Here is a 20,409-nt window from a genome sequence, read left to right on the forward strand (position 1 = left end):
AAAGACTGAATTCAAAGAGGAGGTCCCAGATTGTGCTGATTTTGGGGCTGCTTTCAATTCAGTTCATGTAACGTAATCTAATCAACATTAGATGATGGTTTTATGGAGCTTACCGTCCCAGAGCGACCCAGGATGCTACAGACGACATATAGTGGAGGGCTCCGGATAATTTCGACCACCCGCGGTTCTTTAACGTGCACTGACTTCGCACAGCATACAGGCCTCTAGCATTTCGCCTCCTTCGAAATGCGATCCGGCTAGGTGCCCATGTATTACGCGATGTCAGTGCACGTTGAAGAGCTCCAGGTGGTCGAAATCATCCGGAGCCCTTCACTATACGGCATCCGTCGTAGCCCGAGTCACTTTGGAACGCTAAACCCCATAAAACCACCACGCAATGTTCATCGTGCTCTTCAGCGACCAAAGTTAGCACACTACCTTAATGTTTACTAATGGTTGCTCGCTTCAAAAATAACCCAGTGATGCCGTGGCAGGCACTATAACGTGCACTCGACAATCTTGTACTTTCTGAAAATGTTTAGCTCTTCTGGTGCCTCGCGAGTATTGCGTGGAAAAATTTTCTTTTGTTTGAAAATAGAGAACAAAGGTAAATAGGGGGCCCCTCATTTATTTCTGACTGGTACGAATGAGGAACACTTCGCGGCTTCGTTTGAAGAGAGACTGTTTTCTCGACCAGAGGGTCAACTCTCACTCAAAAGTTTTGCGTCACTTGTTTCAATCGATATCTGCTAAAGGAAAAAAATGGCCGTGGCTTAACTTGGCTAACCCTAGAATTCAGCGAAAAGCAAGCACGCTTGCTAAGCGTCTGAGGCTCGTCCATGGCAGCTCCGCTACACGCTCGCGACAGCCGTTCTATGCATATACCCACACGACCACGTGGCTACGACTTGGTATCACATGGTCTTACGACACCCCCATCGGATGCCATCACATGGCTTCACATCAACCCCATGGGGTGTTCTCAAGGTCAAAGGTCAACACAAAGGTCCCCCAATGTCAAAGGTCAGAGGTCAACTAAAGGTCATGGGTCAAGATCAGGGCTAAGGGCTCTACTATACATGTACCACATATTGTCATACAAGGCTAACATGGTTGGGCTGAAGGTTGTTCAAGGTCATTCTCCGGCCTACGCGACGGCTGCTTTACCCAGCATAGTGAAGGTTTTTGATTCTAAATTGAAGAAAAATGAAGCCCACCCGAAGTATCTCGAGCTGAGCGGTCATGACCTCCGGTTTGAGCCTGAAGTGCGGGTTGCTGAGGTAGCCCCAGTGGTACAATTTCTTCTTCCAAAGGTCTGCCACGGTCTTCTTGGCGGCGGGTTTAGAGACGGCGTCCTTAACTGCGGGATACTGCCTGCAACGAAAGCGCGGTGTTTCCCACCGGTCGGTCGTGAGCTGGGACTTGGACTCAACTTCATCTTTTACTCCACTAAGCATACTCTGGATAGCCTTAAAGGCATTTGACGAACGTAATTAAATTCAACTTTTAGTCGAGAATACAGAACACTAGCGCAATCGCTTCTAGGGGTGTACGTTATCGTCGGTCTCCACAAAGCGGGTTTTCTCGCACGGCGACACGTCGGTTTCCAAGACTGGTGAAAGCTGATGATGATGATGGTTATTTTTTATGGCGCAATGGCGTCTTTGGTCAAGGAGCGCCATGCCCTTACATGAATGGTCGATAGACAATAGATTTAACTTCTTATAGACACTATTGCCTTCCTGTAGATTTCTTTGTCTATTCATAGTTTGTAGACTGCCTATAGACAACAGTCTACTAAAAGTGTATGGCCATAAATCTATAGATTGTCTATAGACTGTCTGCAGGCAAATGTCTACTAAAAGTGTATAAATCTATAAACTTTCTTTAGGCTGTCTATAGGATTTGTATTGCCTATAACTGTTCTCTAGGGTTTGTCTATAGAGAATCTATAGAGTGTTTCGTTGCAGCAGCTCGCTTCGCACGTTTCAATGCGTTGCGATGACCTCGTACTTTGTCGGCAGCGCACTGCCACCTTCAGCCTCGTTTTGCTGTCTCGCCTGATGATGTAAACGCGAGCGACTGAACTTCGTATGTTGAAAACTCCATAAGCCGCATTTACACCCAGCATGTCGCACGGATGCGATTTGGAGTGTCACAGCTGGAATGGCTAAGAAATTTCAGGCGCTATGCAGTTCTGCACCGGTGAGTATCACCATTATATGAAGAAGCTTTGCAGCACAGATTGATCCTCGCCTGTGAAAGGGGCACGGGCACAGCACTAATATTGCCAACTTAACAGTTCCTGCAGAGCCCGTGCCAGGACTGGTCTAGTCGGGACGGCGGCGAGCGCTTTCTTTAAGTTTATTTGTTGTCTGGGTTCTAGCTAGTACAATGAAAAATGGAAGCATTTGCAGACGCTGCCGAATAACTTCTAAATGATAGTTAGGGACAGACCGGAATCGTGTTGCTAATTCTTATCGCTCCTTCCTAACGTGTTTTTAGTCTTCACTATGCATCTCCTATATATGTTTCTTATAGAGTCTTTTGGTACCGAGCATGCGGCGCGAGCACAGGTGCATTCTGGGCGTTGCCGTCATCCTCCGTGTGCGGCAGGCGCACCTGAAGTCGTACTGTGGACTCACTTGAAGTCGAGGCTAATCCCGTACTCTGTCTTCGAGTGTTTGGCGGCCGTCGCTGTGAAGGCGTCAAGCGAGGCGCCGCCCCTCTTTCCCTCGAGGAACAGGCCTTCCTTTTCCACAGCCTGAAAGAAGCTGTAGTCGCAGAGGCCGTCCTCGGGAAACGTCATCTTGGGGTCCAGCGTGGCTCCGAAGATGCACAGCATGGAGTTCGGCGACAGAGGCCCTTCTGTCAAGGAGGAAAGGAAGGAAGGCTTTTTGGAAACCCCCTTCCCTCGCCCGCGAGAAACAAGAGAGCGGATGAAATGTGGTAAAGCCGGAAAGATAAGCCAAAACATTTGGCAGTGGCTTAACTTGGCTAACCCTGGAATTCAGTAAAAAGCAAGAAAGCTTGCTAAGCGTCTGAGGCTCGTCCATGGCAGCTCTGCTACACGTAGTAGTAGTAAGTGGATGAAAGGGGAAGAGGAAAGGAAAATGCACGGGCCTGTGACTGGTGTTAAAGCACCACCACCACTGCCGGCGTGCAGATAGAGAGAAGGATAGGTAGTGTTTCAGAGGAAGAAGGAAAAAGGGGGCTCGCGACAGCCGTTCTATATATACCCACACGATCACGTGGCTGTGACGTGGTATCACATGGTCTTGCGACACCTCCATCGGGTGTCATCACGCGGCTTCAGATCACCCTATCGGATGTTCTTAAAGGGGCCCCGAAACACATTTTCAGTGCATTGTTTTGCCGATTGGTTGCATAGAATGAGTTATAGTGGTGCAATTAGCATCGGTCGTAGCGCATATACTGTGGTTTTTGATATTTTAATTAGCTCGCAAAAAGAAATTCGTGGCGCTGACGGCGTCACCATAATAATTGGTTTTTTGGGGGGAAAGGAAATGACGCAGTATCTGTCTCATATATCGTTGGACACCTGAACCGCGCCGTAAGGGAAGGGATGAAGGAGGGAGTGAAAGAAGAAAGAGAAATAGGTGCCGTAGTGAAGGGCTCCGGCATAATTTCGACCACCTGGGGATCTTTAACGTGCACTGACATCGCACAGCACACGGGCGCCTTAGCGTTTTTTCCTCCATAAAAACGCAGCCGCCGCGTCACCATACAGCGGTGGTTTTTAGCAGCGGATATGACATCACTTTGTGCGAGCTTGCTGATTGGACAAAGAGTAAATATACTGCAAATTGGGTTAATAGCTAGAGATACGTTTTGTCAAGTTTTTGTGTTTTATGTTACATTAGCAAAACCAGCTTGTTTGCCCTAGATAAAAGCACTGTAAATCAAGTAAAACAAAAACACGCCACCAGAGGCACTGGCTACTTTTTGCATCGAAGGAATTTGCGCCTGTCTGTAAACATCCTACGACCTAGCACTAAACACTTATGGCTACTCTCTATGTATCTGAGAGCGGCTTTGCGGAATCGATCCGATCGAGCCATTGAACTCTATAAGCGTTCGTTTCGGTCCCAAGGAAGGATGCGTTCGTTTCACATTTAGCAGGCAGTGCACATCGACAGTTTGTGGAGAATCGCCGGGCGGTGGCGCAAGATGGCGCCACGTTCCCGTCAACAGCGCGCGCTCCTTGCTCGCCGTGGCCAACCAGCGCGCTAGGAGCGACGGGCGATGGTTGGGGGTAAGCAGTAGCGGTACGCGCTATGCTAAATGTGTCTGATATCTTGCGCAGGCTGTCACACCGTCGCAGTATCTCGCGCTCGAGTTCGGATCCATAAGTAAGGGAACGTCACTGATCAGTGTTCCGTTCTGCGCTGTCGACGTGACGGTGAAGCAGCGCTGGGTCAGCTGGGCGTTCACATGATTGTTGTAACTATGCAAACGGCGCTGCCAGCCTTGGCATGAACGAGTTACAGAGAACAGGCAACCATGGAGGGCAAACTTCTGTCACGTGCAAAGATAGGCTGTTTTGATTGGTCGCCATGAGTGTCGTTATTGGGAGAGTGAAATGGGAATGGGAAGCTGCGCGAAAATCGAGTTGAGGGCAGCATTTTGTTTGCATCGATTCTCGTAATTTTTGAGTCAGCATCTGTGTGACATAAAGAATCCATCTGAAGCGTAACCGGCATCCGTTCAAGCGGTGTTTCGGAGCCCCTTTAAGGTGAAAGGTCAACCCAAAGATCACCAAATGTCAAAGGTCAACGCAAGGTCAAACGTCAAATGTCAGCTAAAGGTCATGGGCCAAGGTCAGGGTTCAAGGGTTCGACACCATAACTGTACCACATATGGTCACACACGATAACGTGATTGGGCTGGAGGTCCTCCAAGGTCATTCTTCGGCCTACGCGACGACTGCTTTGCCTAGCCTAGCGAAGCTTTTCGCTTCGAAAGGTGTAAACGGAAGAATGAAATGGCTGCGTCCAATAGCAAAATCAACCTAATAAAGTCTAGGTAAGATAGTAACTAGTAAAATAATAAAATAATTGCAAATAACATTTTTAAAGCGAGCAACTACACCGTTCTACAATGGAAGTATGAAAATTTCGCGGACGGACCCCTATTCCCTCAACGTACAACGAACGCTTAGTTCTAGTGTCTCCAGCACCGAGAATACCCTCCTCCTCACACAAAATTAGACACCCAGGACGCTGCCTCCTGGCGTCAGATACAAACGAACACTTACCCTCAACTCCACAAACTTCCCCTCATGCACCAAACAATGTATCCTGACACATGTCTATGGAGTCAAGCCCGCCAAACACTCTTCCACATTTCGTGGGGATGCGGGGCAAAACAGAACCATCTTACAGACGCAGTACACGCCATTTGAGCGGTGGGAGGCGATGCTGACCAGCGATCGTATCGAGGACCCGTTTCAGGTAAAAAATTGGCACTGGCTTAACTTGGCTAACCCTGGAATTCAGCGAAAAGCTTCTGCACACATGGTTACTCATCACGTGGCTTGACATCACCGCAACGGATGTTCTAAGGTCAAAGATTAACGCAAAGATGACACAATGCCAACGGTCAACTAAAGGTCAAGGGTCAAAGTCAGGGGTTAAGGGTCCGACGACATAACTGTACCACATATGGTCATACACGGGTATCCTTGGTTGGGCTGAAGGTCGTTCAAGGTCGTTGCGCTGCCTACCCGAAGACTGCTTTACCTAGCGTAGTGAAGATTTCCGCATAAAAAAAAGGAATACACACTCGCATTCGCCCAAGGTCGGCTTTCTACGCTTACATTTAACCTTTTGTACATATTCGCCCTTTCTCCGACGGCAAGATTGAAAGCTTCTGCATTGAACATTGAAAGACTGTCTCCGAGCTCCAACCAATTCTCACTGAAGCTATTCGTTCCGCATTCAGGAACTTTTTTTTCCACAACGATGAGTAATGCACGCTGTGGCTCACGTAAAAATCATGTTACAATAGTAAACTTTGTCTCAGTTTGTCATTTGAGACATTTCAGAAATTCTATCTTCTGTAGGGTAGGCGCTGCTTTTGGAGCAGCTGCTTCAGGAGGCGTGGGAGAACTCAGGCAGACTCAAATATGTCTTCCATTGATTGCACTGCAGCGCTTAAGGGCTCGCTCCCCAAGCGCCCAATACGGATAATGCGCCCGACCTTATGCACGCGCGCATTTGATTCACCGCGTGCACACTTTTTCATAACTATAACTCCGTGTAAATATAAACACACAAATATGACGCCTGCAACAAATGTTAAGTACGCGCCGGATAATTATCTCGTCTTGTCAATAACCGCGAAATGGCTTCATTTTTTTTACGGTGGAATATGCACGAAAATTGACACCGCTGTAAGCGCAACATAAATTTCCTAGCTACAAGCTCAAAGAAGAATATGAAATTTCAAGAACGGAGCATTACGCATAGAGTGAAAAATATTACCCATCACTTACTTGTTGTCGTTGTTGTTGTTTCTGAAAACGTCAAGAGGAATGTTTTTCATATCGACATCTGCCCATACAACGATAGCACAACGTCCACTGAGATTGCAAGTGGATGATATATGCGGACATTTCTTAATCTATCACAGGGTGGGTACAGGCTTCATCGCGCCGCTAACTAGCAGAACAGACTCGGTGGACACCACACTTCTACCTAGCTCCGGAGGCTGACGAGCGAACACAGCTTGGAAACAGTTGTATACTTTTTTTCTTTGCCGCAAGAAAAAAATTTGACCTGGAGCGCTAAAACATCATGCCATGCATTCTGTCGGAAAGTCTGTTGCGCACCGTCTTGGCTCTGATGACCCACTCTAAACATACCGCGAGGATTATGAACTAAATGCTGAGCGAAGCCCTCCGGGTTTGCATCTGCAGCTGTTCAGCTCTTTCGAGCATTAAGCTGACGTATACTTTATTACTTCCAAGCCTTCTCCTCGTTTCCTCAAAAGAGACTTGTGTCACTGGCCGCGTTCGAGTGACCATAGCCGTCATCTTCAATTCCACCTGATGAAGTTACTGAATTCGACATTCTATGGAGTTTTCCGGAATTTTCTACACAATACCCTATTTGGTTTATCGTTTATGGGGGTTTAACCTCCCAAAGCGACTCAGGCTATCGGGACGCCGGAGTGAAGCGCTCCGGGAATTTCGACCACCTGGGGTTCTTAAACGTGCGCTGACATCGCACAGTAGACGGGCCTCTAGAATTTAGCCTCCATCGAAATTTTAGAGGCCCGTCTACTGTGCGATGTCAGTGCACGTTACTCTGTTTCTCATTAGGCGCAAGTGAACAACTAGCTAGCCTTCAAGGAGGAATATATATTCTCTGCAGCTTTAATTCCCTTTAAGAGACAGTACGCGTAAAATGTAATAATGAAAAATAAGTCTTACGTTTTTCGGTCGTTGTCGTCGCAACAGTTGTAGTCTTCATTTCTGGAAAAAGAAAAAAGAACCGTAAGTAATCAAATTTAGAGGGAGCTACTGCTCTCAGGAATTGTTCCTCCCGTGTCGACATCATGTTTAAACAACTGCCTGGAGATGTATGCTAGCGACGGTATACAACTTCATTAAGACGCTGGAGCCACGGCGGCGGGGAACATGAAAATTTTGAACTCAGCCCCGAAACGGAACTGAATGATGTAAGCTTCTAGTCCCACATCCGCTGTGTGCAGCTGGCCTACTTTGCACATGCAACAGAAGTTTGCTGTCATAGTCCGTGACATTTCAACCATATGATGTACTACAGTGTTTACTACCATGAGCACACTGTGGCCAAAAAACGACAGCTTGAAATGCGCGTTTGTGGCGTGGGTAAAGTTTACGCTTTGGTGAATTAAAACTTGGACAGTTATTAATGACCGTATGACGTCGGAGGGGCGTTTATTAATGAACTGTCTTCGTTATGCGAATAACTATGGCACCTAAAATATAGCGCCTTAGAGTTAACATTCATTAGTCAGTGATTATTAGTTGATGTTGGAATTACTGTGCCTGATATCTCTTTGCTTTTGCAGTTAGGCTCAAGTTTGCCTCAGAGGAAGCAATCATTAGATTTCGGCAGTTTCATGGTTTCTGGCATGCCTGTTGGTCCGAAAAAGACGAACCTTCCTTGAAATTAGTCATTCCTTCCTTTGAGATACACACCTCTGACAACTTTTTAAAAGATGCTACAGATTGCTACTTTATAATTGCCTCTTAAACTCAACACGAACGAAGTACAAATGAAGAAAGGCAACATCTTGTAAGTCCGGGCGAGCACTTGAAATGTTGACTGATGTACCATTGATTAATATATGTTGTTGTTTTCTAGAATATTCGGCTCGCGTAAATGAAAGTGTCCTCGTTTGTATATACCGGTTAATAATCTAACAGGGTAGCTCATAACATAGGATTGAACGTTTTGAGCCTGAATCTTTGGTTTCACAAAATTTGACTCGTAGACGGCACAGCACGTCAAGTACGGCTATTGTATTTAATTTAATTTTCATTTTTATTCATAATCTTGCCATAAAAATGATCAAAACAGTGACTGAACCCATAGCTGGAGGCTAGCGTGGGGTTCAGAAGCAAAATACATAATGGCAATGACACAGCACTTGTGTAAAATTAAGAACACAAAATCAACGGCGAAAGACCATAAAATACCGCACACAATGGGAAGAAAACAAAATAATGTGTATTTTACAGCAGAATGAGTAAATATCTATCAAGAACAACACTGTACAAGAAATACAATCCGAGAACGACTACCACAGAGGTCATGTAAGGCTCATAAAATATGTTCTTAATGTTTTATTAGTTTAATGCGACTCTTTTATTTCCGTGGGTAAAGCATTCCAAACCTTGGCTCCTGAAAACCGCACCAATCTTTCGCTGTAGATGTTATTATTCGGTGGCAGATTAAAGTTACTATGTGTGAGGTTTCTTGTGAGTCGAGGAGGAGAGCGAGACAGGGAGGCTTTAAAGGTTTATTATATTTTACTATGTTGTCAAGTGCTTAGTGAATTGTTTCTTCCAAAAAGCTGGTTGCGAAAGACTAATTTCACGCCTCATACAGATTTGTGTGATGAAGATGACATCGGCGTCGATTTCACGGTAGTTGTAGCTGCAAAAATGCTGTAGATTTAGTTTTAACCAACACGTGTCTTTGATTATAAAAGGAATCCGAGTTGGAATGCGGAAGCAACGTGGTGATTACTTGGCGTTCCAAGCCGCCACATCAAAGCGCAATTGTTTTGTGCAAAGGAGTGGTTAGGCCTGTATGCATGTAGTTATTCGTACCTGTTTACAGCGCATTAAATCGATACTGGTCCGTTTTATTATTGCCTGAAGTCGCGTTTTGACGCAGAGGTTAATAAAACACAGAATGAAATTTGGTTCCATGTGAGGGTTGCTAGTAACTATCGGGCAATCTTATCCATGTGCTGTCTCTTCGCCTCAGATAAGGTGCCTTTCAGGTAGCACAAAAGCTCTCAGCACAATACCTAACTTATTTTTCATCACGAAGCGTTTCAAGTTCCTATCACCTCTTTGAAGGAAATAGTCAAGATCTTTTCGTTAAAGCATTTCTGGCTTTCGTTGATTCCTTTCCTTTCATCATTGGAATCGCACAGGATACACTGTCCTGTCCACGACTTTCGCTCAAGGTTGCTCAATGGTTTATAGGTTTATGGGGGTTTAACGTCCCAAAGCGACTCAGGCTATGAGGGACGCCGTAGTGAAGGGCTCGGGAAATTTCGACCACCTGGGGTTCTTTAACGTGCACTGACATCGCACAGCACACGGCCCTCTAGAATTTCGCCTCCATCGAAGTTCGACCACCGCGGCAGAGATCAAACCCGCGTCCTTCGCGACAGTAGCCGCAGGTTCTATCCTGGCCGCGGTGGTCCAATTTCGATAGAGGCGAAACTCTAGAGGACCGTGACTGTAGGTTACGCCATTCAGAATGGAAAAAAGATGAGGCCCACGTTAATCTATCAAGGCAGCAGGCCAAGTTTATTGGTTGGTAGAGAGCGGAAGGTCCCTATCTATTCGGACCCATAGCCAGGTAGGTTAAAGATGGTATCGTTGACATTGTTACCCTTTTCTGTTGTAGCTCCCGGCCCTTATATACATAAGCGATACCATCAGGTGGTTCACAGTCGTCCAAGCAGTATCCATTGCTCGCACAAGCAGCTATCAAAACGCGCATAAAAATGATTATTTTGAAGCGTCCAGTGTTACCGCATTACCTTCACCACCCGCGGCCTGAAACCGAGTCCTTGTCATTCGCACGAGATGGCATCATCACATGAGCTAGGTCGTAGTACGTATTTGTCACCAACAACAGCGAATTATGCGACTTTGCCATCTTATGACTTCTTGTCTGTGAGACATGGTGCGAGTGGAATAATGGGGGTGTGAATAATTAAGTCACATAAAAAGCTTAACCACCGTCACTACATTTAAATTATCTTGCGACTTAACCCCGAAGATGTTCTTTTGACAGATTCTTTCTTCTACATATCTGTTGTACGAGCCCGTGAAGTTTTTATTAAATGTGCCGAGTTGTGACTGCACTTAAAAATGTGCATTTGCTGGTCACGTGATCAAGTGGTGATTGGGATGCCGGGGCTTTATAGAGGGCCCCACACTGATACCGCTACCATCCCGTCAGCCTAAAGACAGGGCGAACATTCATCATGTAAACCCACGAGATTCTATCTTTACAACGCCAATTTTTAAACCCAAACCAGCTTTTTCCGGAGAGTACATCTCTAACATATGCGCATTTAGCGTGTAAAGGCGAGATGTTTATATTTTGCGTCCTTCATGCAACAAAACACGACTGGCAGTGGTCAGAGTCAAGTTCAGTCCCTATAGTGATGTTTATCTGTGACATTGTTTATATGAAATGGGAAGCGATTTATTACCGCCAAAGAAGTGAAAATAAACTTATTTCTACTTACTCTTAGTTGTCCTAACACGCCTGGAAGTCTCAGGTAGCATCGTTGCTGAAAAGCAGAAGGAAAATTTTGTTTGGCACCTACTCGCGTATACGCTGAAGTGTGTAATGAGACGAAGTTTTTCTACGAAAAAACTACTTGACTACCAATCCTCAAAAAGCCGGTGGGTCTCTGAAGCCTCGAACATTGACCCTTGACTTTTGATCATTCATAACTCTCAGATACCTACAGAAATAAAATAAATATTGTCGTGACTGGGTTCCGAATTCGTGGCGGCGCGAACAGATAAGGTTCGCTGGCGACTGCCGGAGACCACTTTGCTGTAGCCGCTTTTTCTTTATTGTGTGCTATGTTATCACTGCAGCCGATCACTCCTAGTACTTAACTGCATTTCTCTTACGTTGTGCATTACGCTTCTTCATCTTCATCAACTTCCATCCGTTCTCGAAAATTTCTGTTAGCCTGCTACCCTGCAGTAACCGCAGGTGCATATGAAGCCTCTGAGATAGTCACGAAAGGAAACGAAACGCATATAACTGGCTCCCATGTTCAGCGGACCCCTCAATTACACTTCGATCAACAAGGCTTTACTGAGAGAGGTGTGCACTGCATGCGTTGGTGTTAACAGCGTTGTGGCAGAAACACGGCAGTGGAGCATTAGGCGACCGGAGCTCAATGGGCCCAATGGGCCTGACGCATTTAGAAAGGAAAAAGATAAAAGGAGGAAGAGGGGGGGGGGGGGGTAGGCAGAATAAGATTGAAAATAAAGGAGACTGCACGTTTCAAATCGACACACACTCTACGACACGATTTAAAAACACCGACAGAATTTAAACAACATTTTAAGTACGAATAAAAGCGTGGTAGAACATAGGGTGTATCGAATCTGAATAAAATAACAAGAATAATGCTTCGCTCGCCCCCGTAAGTGTATCAGGCTTATCGCCATGATGGTAGTCGTAAATGATTTCGTCCATGAGTGGACGAGTAGAATTTTGCACCCGAAGGAGAAAAAAAAAACCATGCAATGTTAGGAAACACGATATAGTGAAAAATCGTCGTTCAGTCTCCCGTGTTTCTTGAAGCCACCTTCCTTCCACACCGATCGCCCATCACTGACTGAGACGGGTACGGCGGCAAAAAAGCAACACGGTTATTTTTCGCGCTTCATTTTTCGAGCGGTCGCGGTCAAATCCGCGTCGTCCGGGCTTGCACTGGGCTTAACGGTGAGCTTAACGGTGGCGCGACAGGTGGCAAAGGAAAAGAAACCTGGTTAGTGTTGGTTGCAGTGCGCTGTTGCCGCTCTCATCTCACCTGCCGGAAGGGGCGGAGCCGTGGGAGGGGTCAGGGAAGGCAGGGCATTGGCGCCCGCTGCTTCCGTCACGGCCTGAGTAGTTTCTCCGCCGCCACCACCACCTCCGCCTTCTGCAGCTTCCTTGACTTGCACCTCGCCGGACTTGGAGTTGCCTGCAGAGAGTGCGGAACCCTGTAGACCAGTCGGCTGCTGTGAAACTCTCTCCACTCATCAATGCTTAAGTGAAAGCATTCCTGAAAACTAAATATTCTGACAGAATTGTATCTCTCGTTCGGAATTAGGTATAGTAAATTCGGACGCATTTCCGCCCAGAAAAATTCGGCAGGAACACCTAAGGCTGCTTACGCGTGAGAATGCGAATGCATTAAAACGCTGATGCTTGCTAGGTTCTAGAATGAGTATGAGTCATGGCTATGACTACGAAGCATTTACTATGCAGTCTTTGTAAAAGCTCTATTCACCTTAGTTATGCTACGTTGCAGAATAATTATTAGTCATAAATCTGACTACGCATACTTTGCACAAACTTAATGCACCTTACATTACATTATTTGTGACCTGCCGAGCAATGAGACGTTGGAAAAACGACTACGAGTCATGACTGACGACGAGTAATGCATTTCATAGGTGATAGTACGCTGCGTTTCGCCATACATGACTGTCCATGTTCGCTTTCATGTGTTGTGACATCGTACACCGGCTTTCCGACATTGTCCGAATTTCGTGCCATAGACGGCGACATACGGCGGACGGTGGCTTTTGGGGCATGTATAATGGAACATAAAAATGCTCGTACATTAAATGTTTCCAATGTTACAAATCCTGACGTTTCGGAGCCGGCCCTGCTTCGTCACGGATGACGGGAGGAACCGACAGGTAAAACAATTTCCGTGTGTTTTTAGGAGTGGTTTGCAATTCCAACCTGCCCACTGTTATCCCTGAAGAAGGAAGGAAGCCGGCTCTGAAATGTTGGGACTTTTTAAAATTGGAAATTATTTCCTGCGTGAAAATGTCTGGCAATAAAAGCCCTTCTGCATTTATATTTCTCCCTCCATCGGTTTCAGATCCATTCTGATCTAGTCTATAGACTATGAATAGATAAAAACAAATCTCTATAGGAAGGCAATACAGTATATAAGAAGTCTATAAACTGTCTATAGACCATAAAGATATTATTATCTATTCATAGTATATAGGCTGTCTATAGACAAAAGTCTACTCCAAGTGTACAGCCATAAATCTATACATTGCCTATAGACCGTTCTCTAGGGTTTGTCTATAGAGAGCCTATAGACATTACAGACACAAGTCTATTTACAGTCTATAGACTGTCTAAAGAAATTTTTCTAAGGGATGGGTACAGCTCTTAGCATTTTCTCAATAACGTTCATTGAACTGAAAGCCTCTAAAAATATCTCTCTTCGTCAGTCAATTTTCTGCTGTTATCTTGTGTCGCAGCTACATCGTACTTTCTCGCGCGCTGTACAGTAGTTGCCAGATTTGAATTGCATACATCAGCATTGAACTCCCGTCATGCACTGCCTTGCGAAATTTAAGATGCGTTTAATAATAAGCAGAAAATCACCGCTTACGCACTTGCGCGTAGGAAGAGCAAATATTGCTGTATTTTTTTAAAAATAATGTTAGAAAAGAGTCCGGACTCCGAAGCATGCTTCATAGTGTTAAGGTCATAGTATATCGACTCACTGAAACGACACACGAGTGAGGGGACGGGACTACAGAACGTCCGTTCCCTAACTCGTACGTGTTCGTTTGTTAGACCGTTCTCTAAAGTTTGTTTATAGCCTATAGACATTATAAACAAAAGTCTATGGACAGTCTATAGACTGTCTAAAGAAATTTTTATAAGGGATGGGTACAGCTCTTGTGTCTTCGATCTGCACCTACGTGGTACAGAAATGAGGCGCTACTTTTTGCTATTTCCGCTCTCTGGAAATGCGGCCCCGTGACAGGGACGACTGGGACTCGAACCAACGACCTCGTGCTCAATAGCCGAATGCGGAAGCAACAGCGAACCAACAGAGGAGGGAGGAGAGGTTTAAAGGCTCAGCCCCGGAAATGCCAAATGTTTGATAACCATATCGCTACTGACTGAACCGATGAATTGCTATACGAGAAGGCGCTTACCGTGTGACGTGAGCAGAAAGACGCCGACCAGGATTGCAACCCCGATGAGCACCACCGCTCCGATGGGCAGGGCCCAACTCATGCCCGATGCGCTTCGGAAGGCAGTGTGAGGAAACAAGAGTTCGTTATGACATACACGTGAAAGAATCCGACACTTATTGAAGCAAAGGAAAGCATGCAGAATTTTTAACTGTGGGGGTGATCACAACGGAATTAAGAAAAACCAATCGTTTTTCTTTGCATTAATTAACCAGAGAGAGATTAAAAAGACAACCGCGTGCTATAGGTGGGATACGAACCCTAGAACTCCGCATGTAGCTCTCGGTGCTCTGCCCATTCAGACGGCGGCGGCTGTCTGACCTTGCTCTTTCTCTACTGTCAGTTTATGATTTTGTCTGTAGAATAACCATCACAGAGCTCACAAGCGCCACCAGAGACATGGGGTTGTCTTCTCTTCTACATTCTGATAAACTGATTACACTCAATTCGCACCAGTAATGAAGTCCACGATAAAAAAAAATATGCTTTCTTTGGTTTAAATGTCCGTTGGCTTCTCATATTCTGATAGTCAGGACGGCAGCCACACTCAGAAGCCAACTGGCTTATCGACCGAAACTGCAGCCGCAAAGAACCAGAGAAAGTCGGCTGCGGTGACAGCGACTTGCAGAGAGAGCACTTGTCGGCGGAAATCGTACCCACGACCATGTATTTTTTTCGTATTTGTCGCCAGGTAATAATATTTTGTGACTCGGCGTAGTCAAGCTCGAAGGTCTATTTACCGTATTCTATCCGAACATGCCGTAATGGCTTGCATGCTTTGTGCTACTTACGGTGGTCCAGTAATTGCTGCTGAAAAGGCTTTTTTTTTTTTGTCGCTCCGGCAAAAAGTGGCATGTTTTCTTCAAGCAGAAGCTAAACTCTTACCTGATGTACTGGAAGTCTGCTCGGGTTCATCTACCAGGAGTAAAAAAAAAAGAGTTGGTGCGTGGCTGCAGGTGTATTTACAGGGGACTTCTCAAGGAGGCAGTTTGTAGGACGTGTCAAGAAACTTATAGACGAAGCTTCTAAAAATGAGAGGAAAATCTCACGAGACAAACTATAGCATCCTAGGAGAAAGCTCGGCTCACGTACTTGCGATCGATTATTGTCCAATAATCTTTGCCCTGCTCCCACATATCTTCTCGTTTGGACCATCCATATAAAATTAGCCACATATTTTCCCGCGGAAGTTTGTTTAAATATTCGCCTCTGCTACTTGCCATCTCTCGATGAAACAGTTTGCGTTTATATGTCACCTCCATACTTGACCACGCACCCTTCCTCGTGGCTTTGGACAGAATAGAATATTAAACTGACTTGGTCGGTTTGTTGCTATTACAATGCGGAGTTTCTTCTTTCCCACTTGATGTAAAGAGAAGTATTCCCCGTTGTATTGCATCCCCATATCGATATTATGTGTGCATATAGTAATTTTATTAAGACTGTGTAAAACAGTTGAATGCAACATTATGTATTGTATAAATAACATAGTTCTCTGAAAATTCTTTTACTTTGTTCTTGAATTTTCGCCGGCAAACTACTCCGTGTACTTTGTGAAGTGCCTTTTTTACTTACGTGCTTTTTATAATCAATATTGTGGAATTGACTCCCCCCCTCTCACCGTATGTAATGGTCGAAAGGGCCCTAAGGGTACATAAATAAATAAATAAATAAATAAATAAATAAATAAATAAATCAATAAATAAATAAATAAATAAATAAATAAATATTTAGAAGTGTCTTTATTTCTAGAGTTTGGATAGATGGTAGAACCGGACATAGCCAAGCTCTAGATCAGCGCAGGAAGTTCTAAATTTCTCAATGGGTTCAATTGCAAACCAACCTGCTATTCCGGAGAGTCCCCCCAAAAAAAAGCGTGAAAGAGCTGGAAACCCGAAATTCCTGTGGTGTGAACGCGCTAGTTCTACAATTACGTCCTCTATTAACTATACCGCTGTTAACCATATATCGTCTCAAGGATTCAGAGACACTGAAGGTCGCAAAGGGTACCGCTTCACAAGACCGAAAACCTAAGTCAGCACACGAATTGCAGGGTAATATTTCAGGGTGTTCAGGAATCGACGAACTCACAAATTAACAAACCTATTCTTGGAGCTAGCCATTTGTACAAAGCTGATTGGGTTTGTTTTACTGAGGTCCTCATCTTCTGTCAATGCGTCCCGTTTTCATGCTACTGATGCTCTTATTAAAAATAAAATCTTGCCGTTGTGGCCTAAAGAAAAAGATTGTTTTTTAGACGTATTGTTTAATAAGTTCGAAGGCATGCACTCGCTACTGGGTGTAAGTAGAGGAGCTCTTACCATCGTCATAATCGTCATAATCGTCAAGATCTTCCGCTAGAAGAAAGAGTGTGCACAAAATCAGTCATAAGCGTCCAGAGAAATCCAAGCCAGAAAGACAACAATAAGACAACAATAACTATGGTGGTATGTCCTCCAAGCGGTCTCTTGCGCCTTAATCCCCTAATTATAACTTAAACTAAATCTAACAACGATTATGGTGACAGCTTGGGTTAGTTGGCGGTGAAATAAAGTAACTATTAATAAGCGCGCGGGGACACAGACACAATAAAACTGCTCGATTCATTTTCTGCACAGATAATCAGGGCATTTTTGCACACTGCGGTCGCCAGATTTTTAAAAAATAATTTGTCATACAAGCATATACAAGTACTACACTTTCACGTGTGAGGCTTCTACTGGAACAAGCAGCCTGAAAGGGCCTTGATATTTCTATACATCGTCCCATGGTTTTATGTAGAGGCCCAGAGGGGCCCACCATGTATTTAAGCGCTACTGGTTAGCGCTGTTAAGTTACCACCACCAGGCTAGACACGCTGATTGTGTCCAGTAAAAGCGCCGGCCGCGCTCACGTACACGCTGTTCACAATTTTACTTACCGTGATGTCAGAGATCACAGTAAGCCTCTCCACAACAGGCCGCTAAAGTGTGGTGGAGATGAAGGGCAAATTGCGCGCAATTATCTGGAATTCTCAGCCTCCTGAGATCGCCTAATTCGAACTTGCCCTTTCATCGCTGTAATCACTATCAAACTGAAATTTCAAAAAATGTTCTGTGCAAAGTATTTAAAAACAAAGCACCCCTCCCCCCCCCCCCAAAAAAAAAAAAAAAACCGTATACACTTGTAGAAGAGCCGTGCTCGGGCAAGGATCGTTCTCAAATTGGCAGCCAATGATATGCATATATAATGTCGGCAAAGGCAATTGCGCTTCGCTTCTGTATAATTTTTCGCGCGCTAAGCTCCTCCCGTGATTGAATTGGAAACCGTTCATTTCGTCAAAATGCAGACGGTCCGCGCCAGATGGCCTCCAGGCCATGGCTAGCGGCGACCTTAGCGGCCCACTCGGCCGGTGGCCAAGGCTTGAATTCCCTGCTCCGAGCTGACCAGAACGGCCTCCCATTGCTCAAGAGAAGGAATTTCAACTGTATATCCTCCGGTGGAGGTTCTTTACATTGCCATAGTATGCGATCATACGCTGCTCCTTGGCCACAGAACCTGCACTCGGGGTTAAAGACATCTGGGTACATTTTTGCCAATAAATAGAACTAATAAAGGATCTCATTTGGAATCTCCCCTAGGCGGTCTCTTGCTCCTTATCTAACGTTCTTTCAGGTGGTGGAAATTTCTGTCTTTCAAATTTGTAGTGGCTTGTGGAAAGATGCCAGCCGCTCATTGGAGTAATCCATGGATACGGACTCATTCGCTCATACCTTGCCTACAGCTTCTACCTATCACGCTGAGGCTTTGTCATTATGCAGCAATGTCTCGCCTTCGGTCATCCTACCATCCGGTCTTTGAATGCGTTATTTTAGTTGGAAATCACTACTTCACTAGAAATCGATGGGTCCCTGAAGCCCCGACCTTTGACCCTTGATACCCCTGATATACAAGCAGAAATCAAATATTGCCGCGACAGGGGACCGAACTCGTGGCGGCGCGATCAGACAAGTTTCGCTAGCCACTGTACGAGGGCACTATGCTCTCACCGCAACCGATCCCACCACGCGTTACTGCCGTTCACTCGCACTGTGGATCGCACGTCGTCGACTCCACTTCATCCGTACGCAAAAGGCACTATTAGACTCGCACCCCGCAAAATCCGCAGATGTTCTCGATATCTCTGAGATAGTCATGAAAAGAAAGGAAACGAGCATAACTGGTTCCCTGGTTATGCGGACACTTCAATCGCGCTTTGAGGTACGTGGCGGTAGCGACAGAGAGATGTGCGCTGCTTGCGTTTGCGATGACAACGCTGGGGCAAAAACGCCGCATTGAAGGAATAAGCCGCCGGCATTCATTGGGGTCATTGGCGTTGACAACGCTGTAGGTTCAGAATGGAAAGCCTAACCCACTACGCTGTCGCGTCATGCCCTTAAGGCGAAACATAAGTGTCCTCTCCAATTTTTTTTCTTTTCTCAGCTTCTTTTGCGCAAAGAAAATGGCAATGGTGGCAAGTGGAGCCAGCAAGAAAAAAAAAGCATCAGGGGAACACACACACAAGAGAGCTGGGACAACATGTGTTCGTGTTTTGTTGCTGGCTCCACTACATACTATGCCAACACTATGGTAAAAAAAAAACGAAGTGCGCAGGTAAAACTCCTCTAGGCGACCGCACTTAATCTCTCTAGCCATTTGGGATTAAGCCACTGACAGCGCTGATGCCAATAGCAAGAGTGCACATAACAGGGCACTTAATGCGTCATATTTGCCAAAAACGAGAAGCTGGGCGTCACTCCGCTCGGCCGTTTGAGTGCGCCTGCAATGAAAAGACAGCCGAAGATTTCTCACCCATGACCGTTGCTGTTGCGTAAGTTGTAAGGCAGTGATCAAAATCAGCGCGTGCAGGAACGAACGCTCGCCGCCGACCACTGCTACTGATCACTATGGCGGTCGGGATGCCAGTTACTCAGCGCTGGCAGTTGTGCAATATACAACTGCCAGTGTGGCACTGAAATGGTTGGTCGGCCTCAAATAAAGGTTGCACATACCATGTTACGGGGGAGTGGCCAACACACGGGCGGTGAAGGAAACAGAAACCTTTGGAAAAGGAAAAGAAGAAAAAGAAATTAATCGTAGGTTATTACATGACATATTGTATGGAGGAACGATAGTGGACCTGAAAACTAGGGACCGAATTACAGTGGGTTTTTTGTGCAAATTCTGATATAGCGCATGTAATGATTCGAGTTCGCTTTGACTGGACCGGGGAAAAAGAAATTCAGAACGGGAGTCGCTGTGTTTCTAGGAGGAAATTTTGCAGAGCACAGCGCACACTCCCGTTGCTTCGTGCAATCATAGAAGCGCCAACTGCAGTGGACACAGGCTGACCCAACTGTCGAAATGGAATTTGTAATAAGCGTCTCCTCAAAGAAGAGAAGCGGCAGGTGAACAGCAGGTAGTGATCTATTGTTTCAAATTTGGCACCAAATGGGCACCGAAATTTCACTTATCTCTGTGCACTTACATTCTTTCCTACTTATGATTTCGAAAATTTTGCACCTTCAACTATGCGTACATACGCCTGGAAACATGCCGGATGTTCGTAGAGCACGGCGCGGCGGTACAAACAAGGTATAAATACAAGTCGAGCTCTTTGAGTCGGCCGCAGCAAGGAAGGCCACTGCGCAAGTTCCTGCCTTTTGTTTAAAGCAATAAATTCATAATTTACAGTTATGAGCCTCTAGCAGCTGCGCCAGCCTCATGCTGAGCTGAGCTCAGTTCGAGCCTTGTGCCCTTGTCACGCAGCAGTCAATGCCGGTAAGCCATAAAAAGCAGATCCGTAAAAAGATACAAAAAGAAAGTCACCCAAGAAGTCAGTAACAGAAATCACAAATTTTTATACTGTATTGAAGTCT

The 20,409-nt window shown here is 45.5% G+C and overlaps 1 protein-coding gene across 1 annotated transcript in view; it reads right to left on the reverse strand.

Annotated features, from left to right (window-relative positions):
* LOC144106180 (uncharacterized) overlaps positions 1–19,431 on the reverse strand; it is a 38,262-nt gene extending 18,831 nt beyond the window's left edge. Inside the window, exons 1-11 of the mRNA XM_077638918.1 lie at positions 19,343–19,431; positions 16,844–16,869; positions 15,398–15,428; positions 15,304–15,319; positions 14,474–14,565; positions 12,325–12,477; positions 11,014–11,058; positions 7,457–7,498; positions 6,518–6,538; positions 2,646–2,868; positions 1,218–1,374 (exon numbers count right to left, since the gene is read on the reverse strand). Of these exons, the coding sequence (XP_077495044.1) occupies positions 1,218–1,374; positions 2,646–2,868; positions 6,518–6,538; positions 7,457–7,498; positions 11,014–11,058; positions 12,325–12,477; positions 14,474–14,565; positions 15,304–15,319; positions 15,398–15,428; positions 16,844–16,869; positions 19,343–19,346 (810 nt within the window). The 5' untranslated portion in view covers positions 19,347–19,431. The remainder of the gene's footprint in view (positions 1–1,217; positions 1,375–2,645; positions 2,869–6,517; positions 6,539–7,456; positions 7,499–11,013; positions 11,059–12,324; positions 12,478–14,473; positions 14,566–15,303; positions 15,320–15,397; positions 15,429–16,843; positions 16,870–19,342) is intronic.
* Between the last annotated feature and the right edge of the window lie 978 nt (positions 19,432–20,409).

Source organism: Amblyomma americanum, chromosome 10 (genome assembly GCF_052857255.1).
Source record: "Amblyomma americanum isolate KBUSLIRL-KWMA chromosome 10, ASM5285725v1, whole genome shotgun sequence".
Lineage (NCBI taxonomy): Eukaryota > Metazoa > Arthropoda > Arachnida > Ixodida > Ixodidae > Amblyomma > Amblyomma americanum.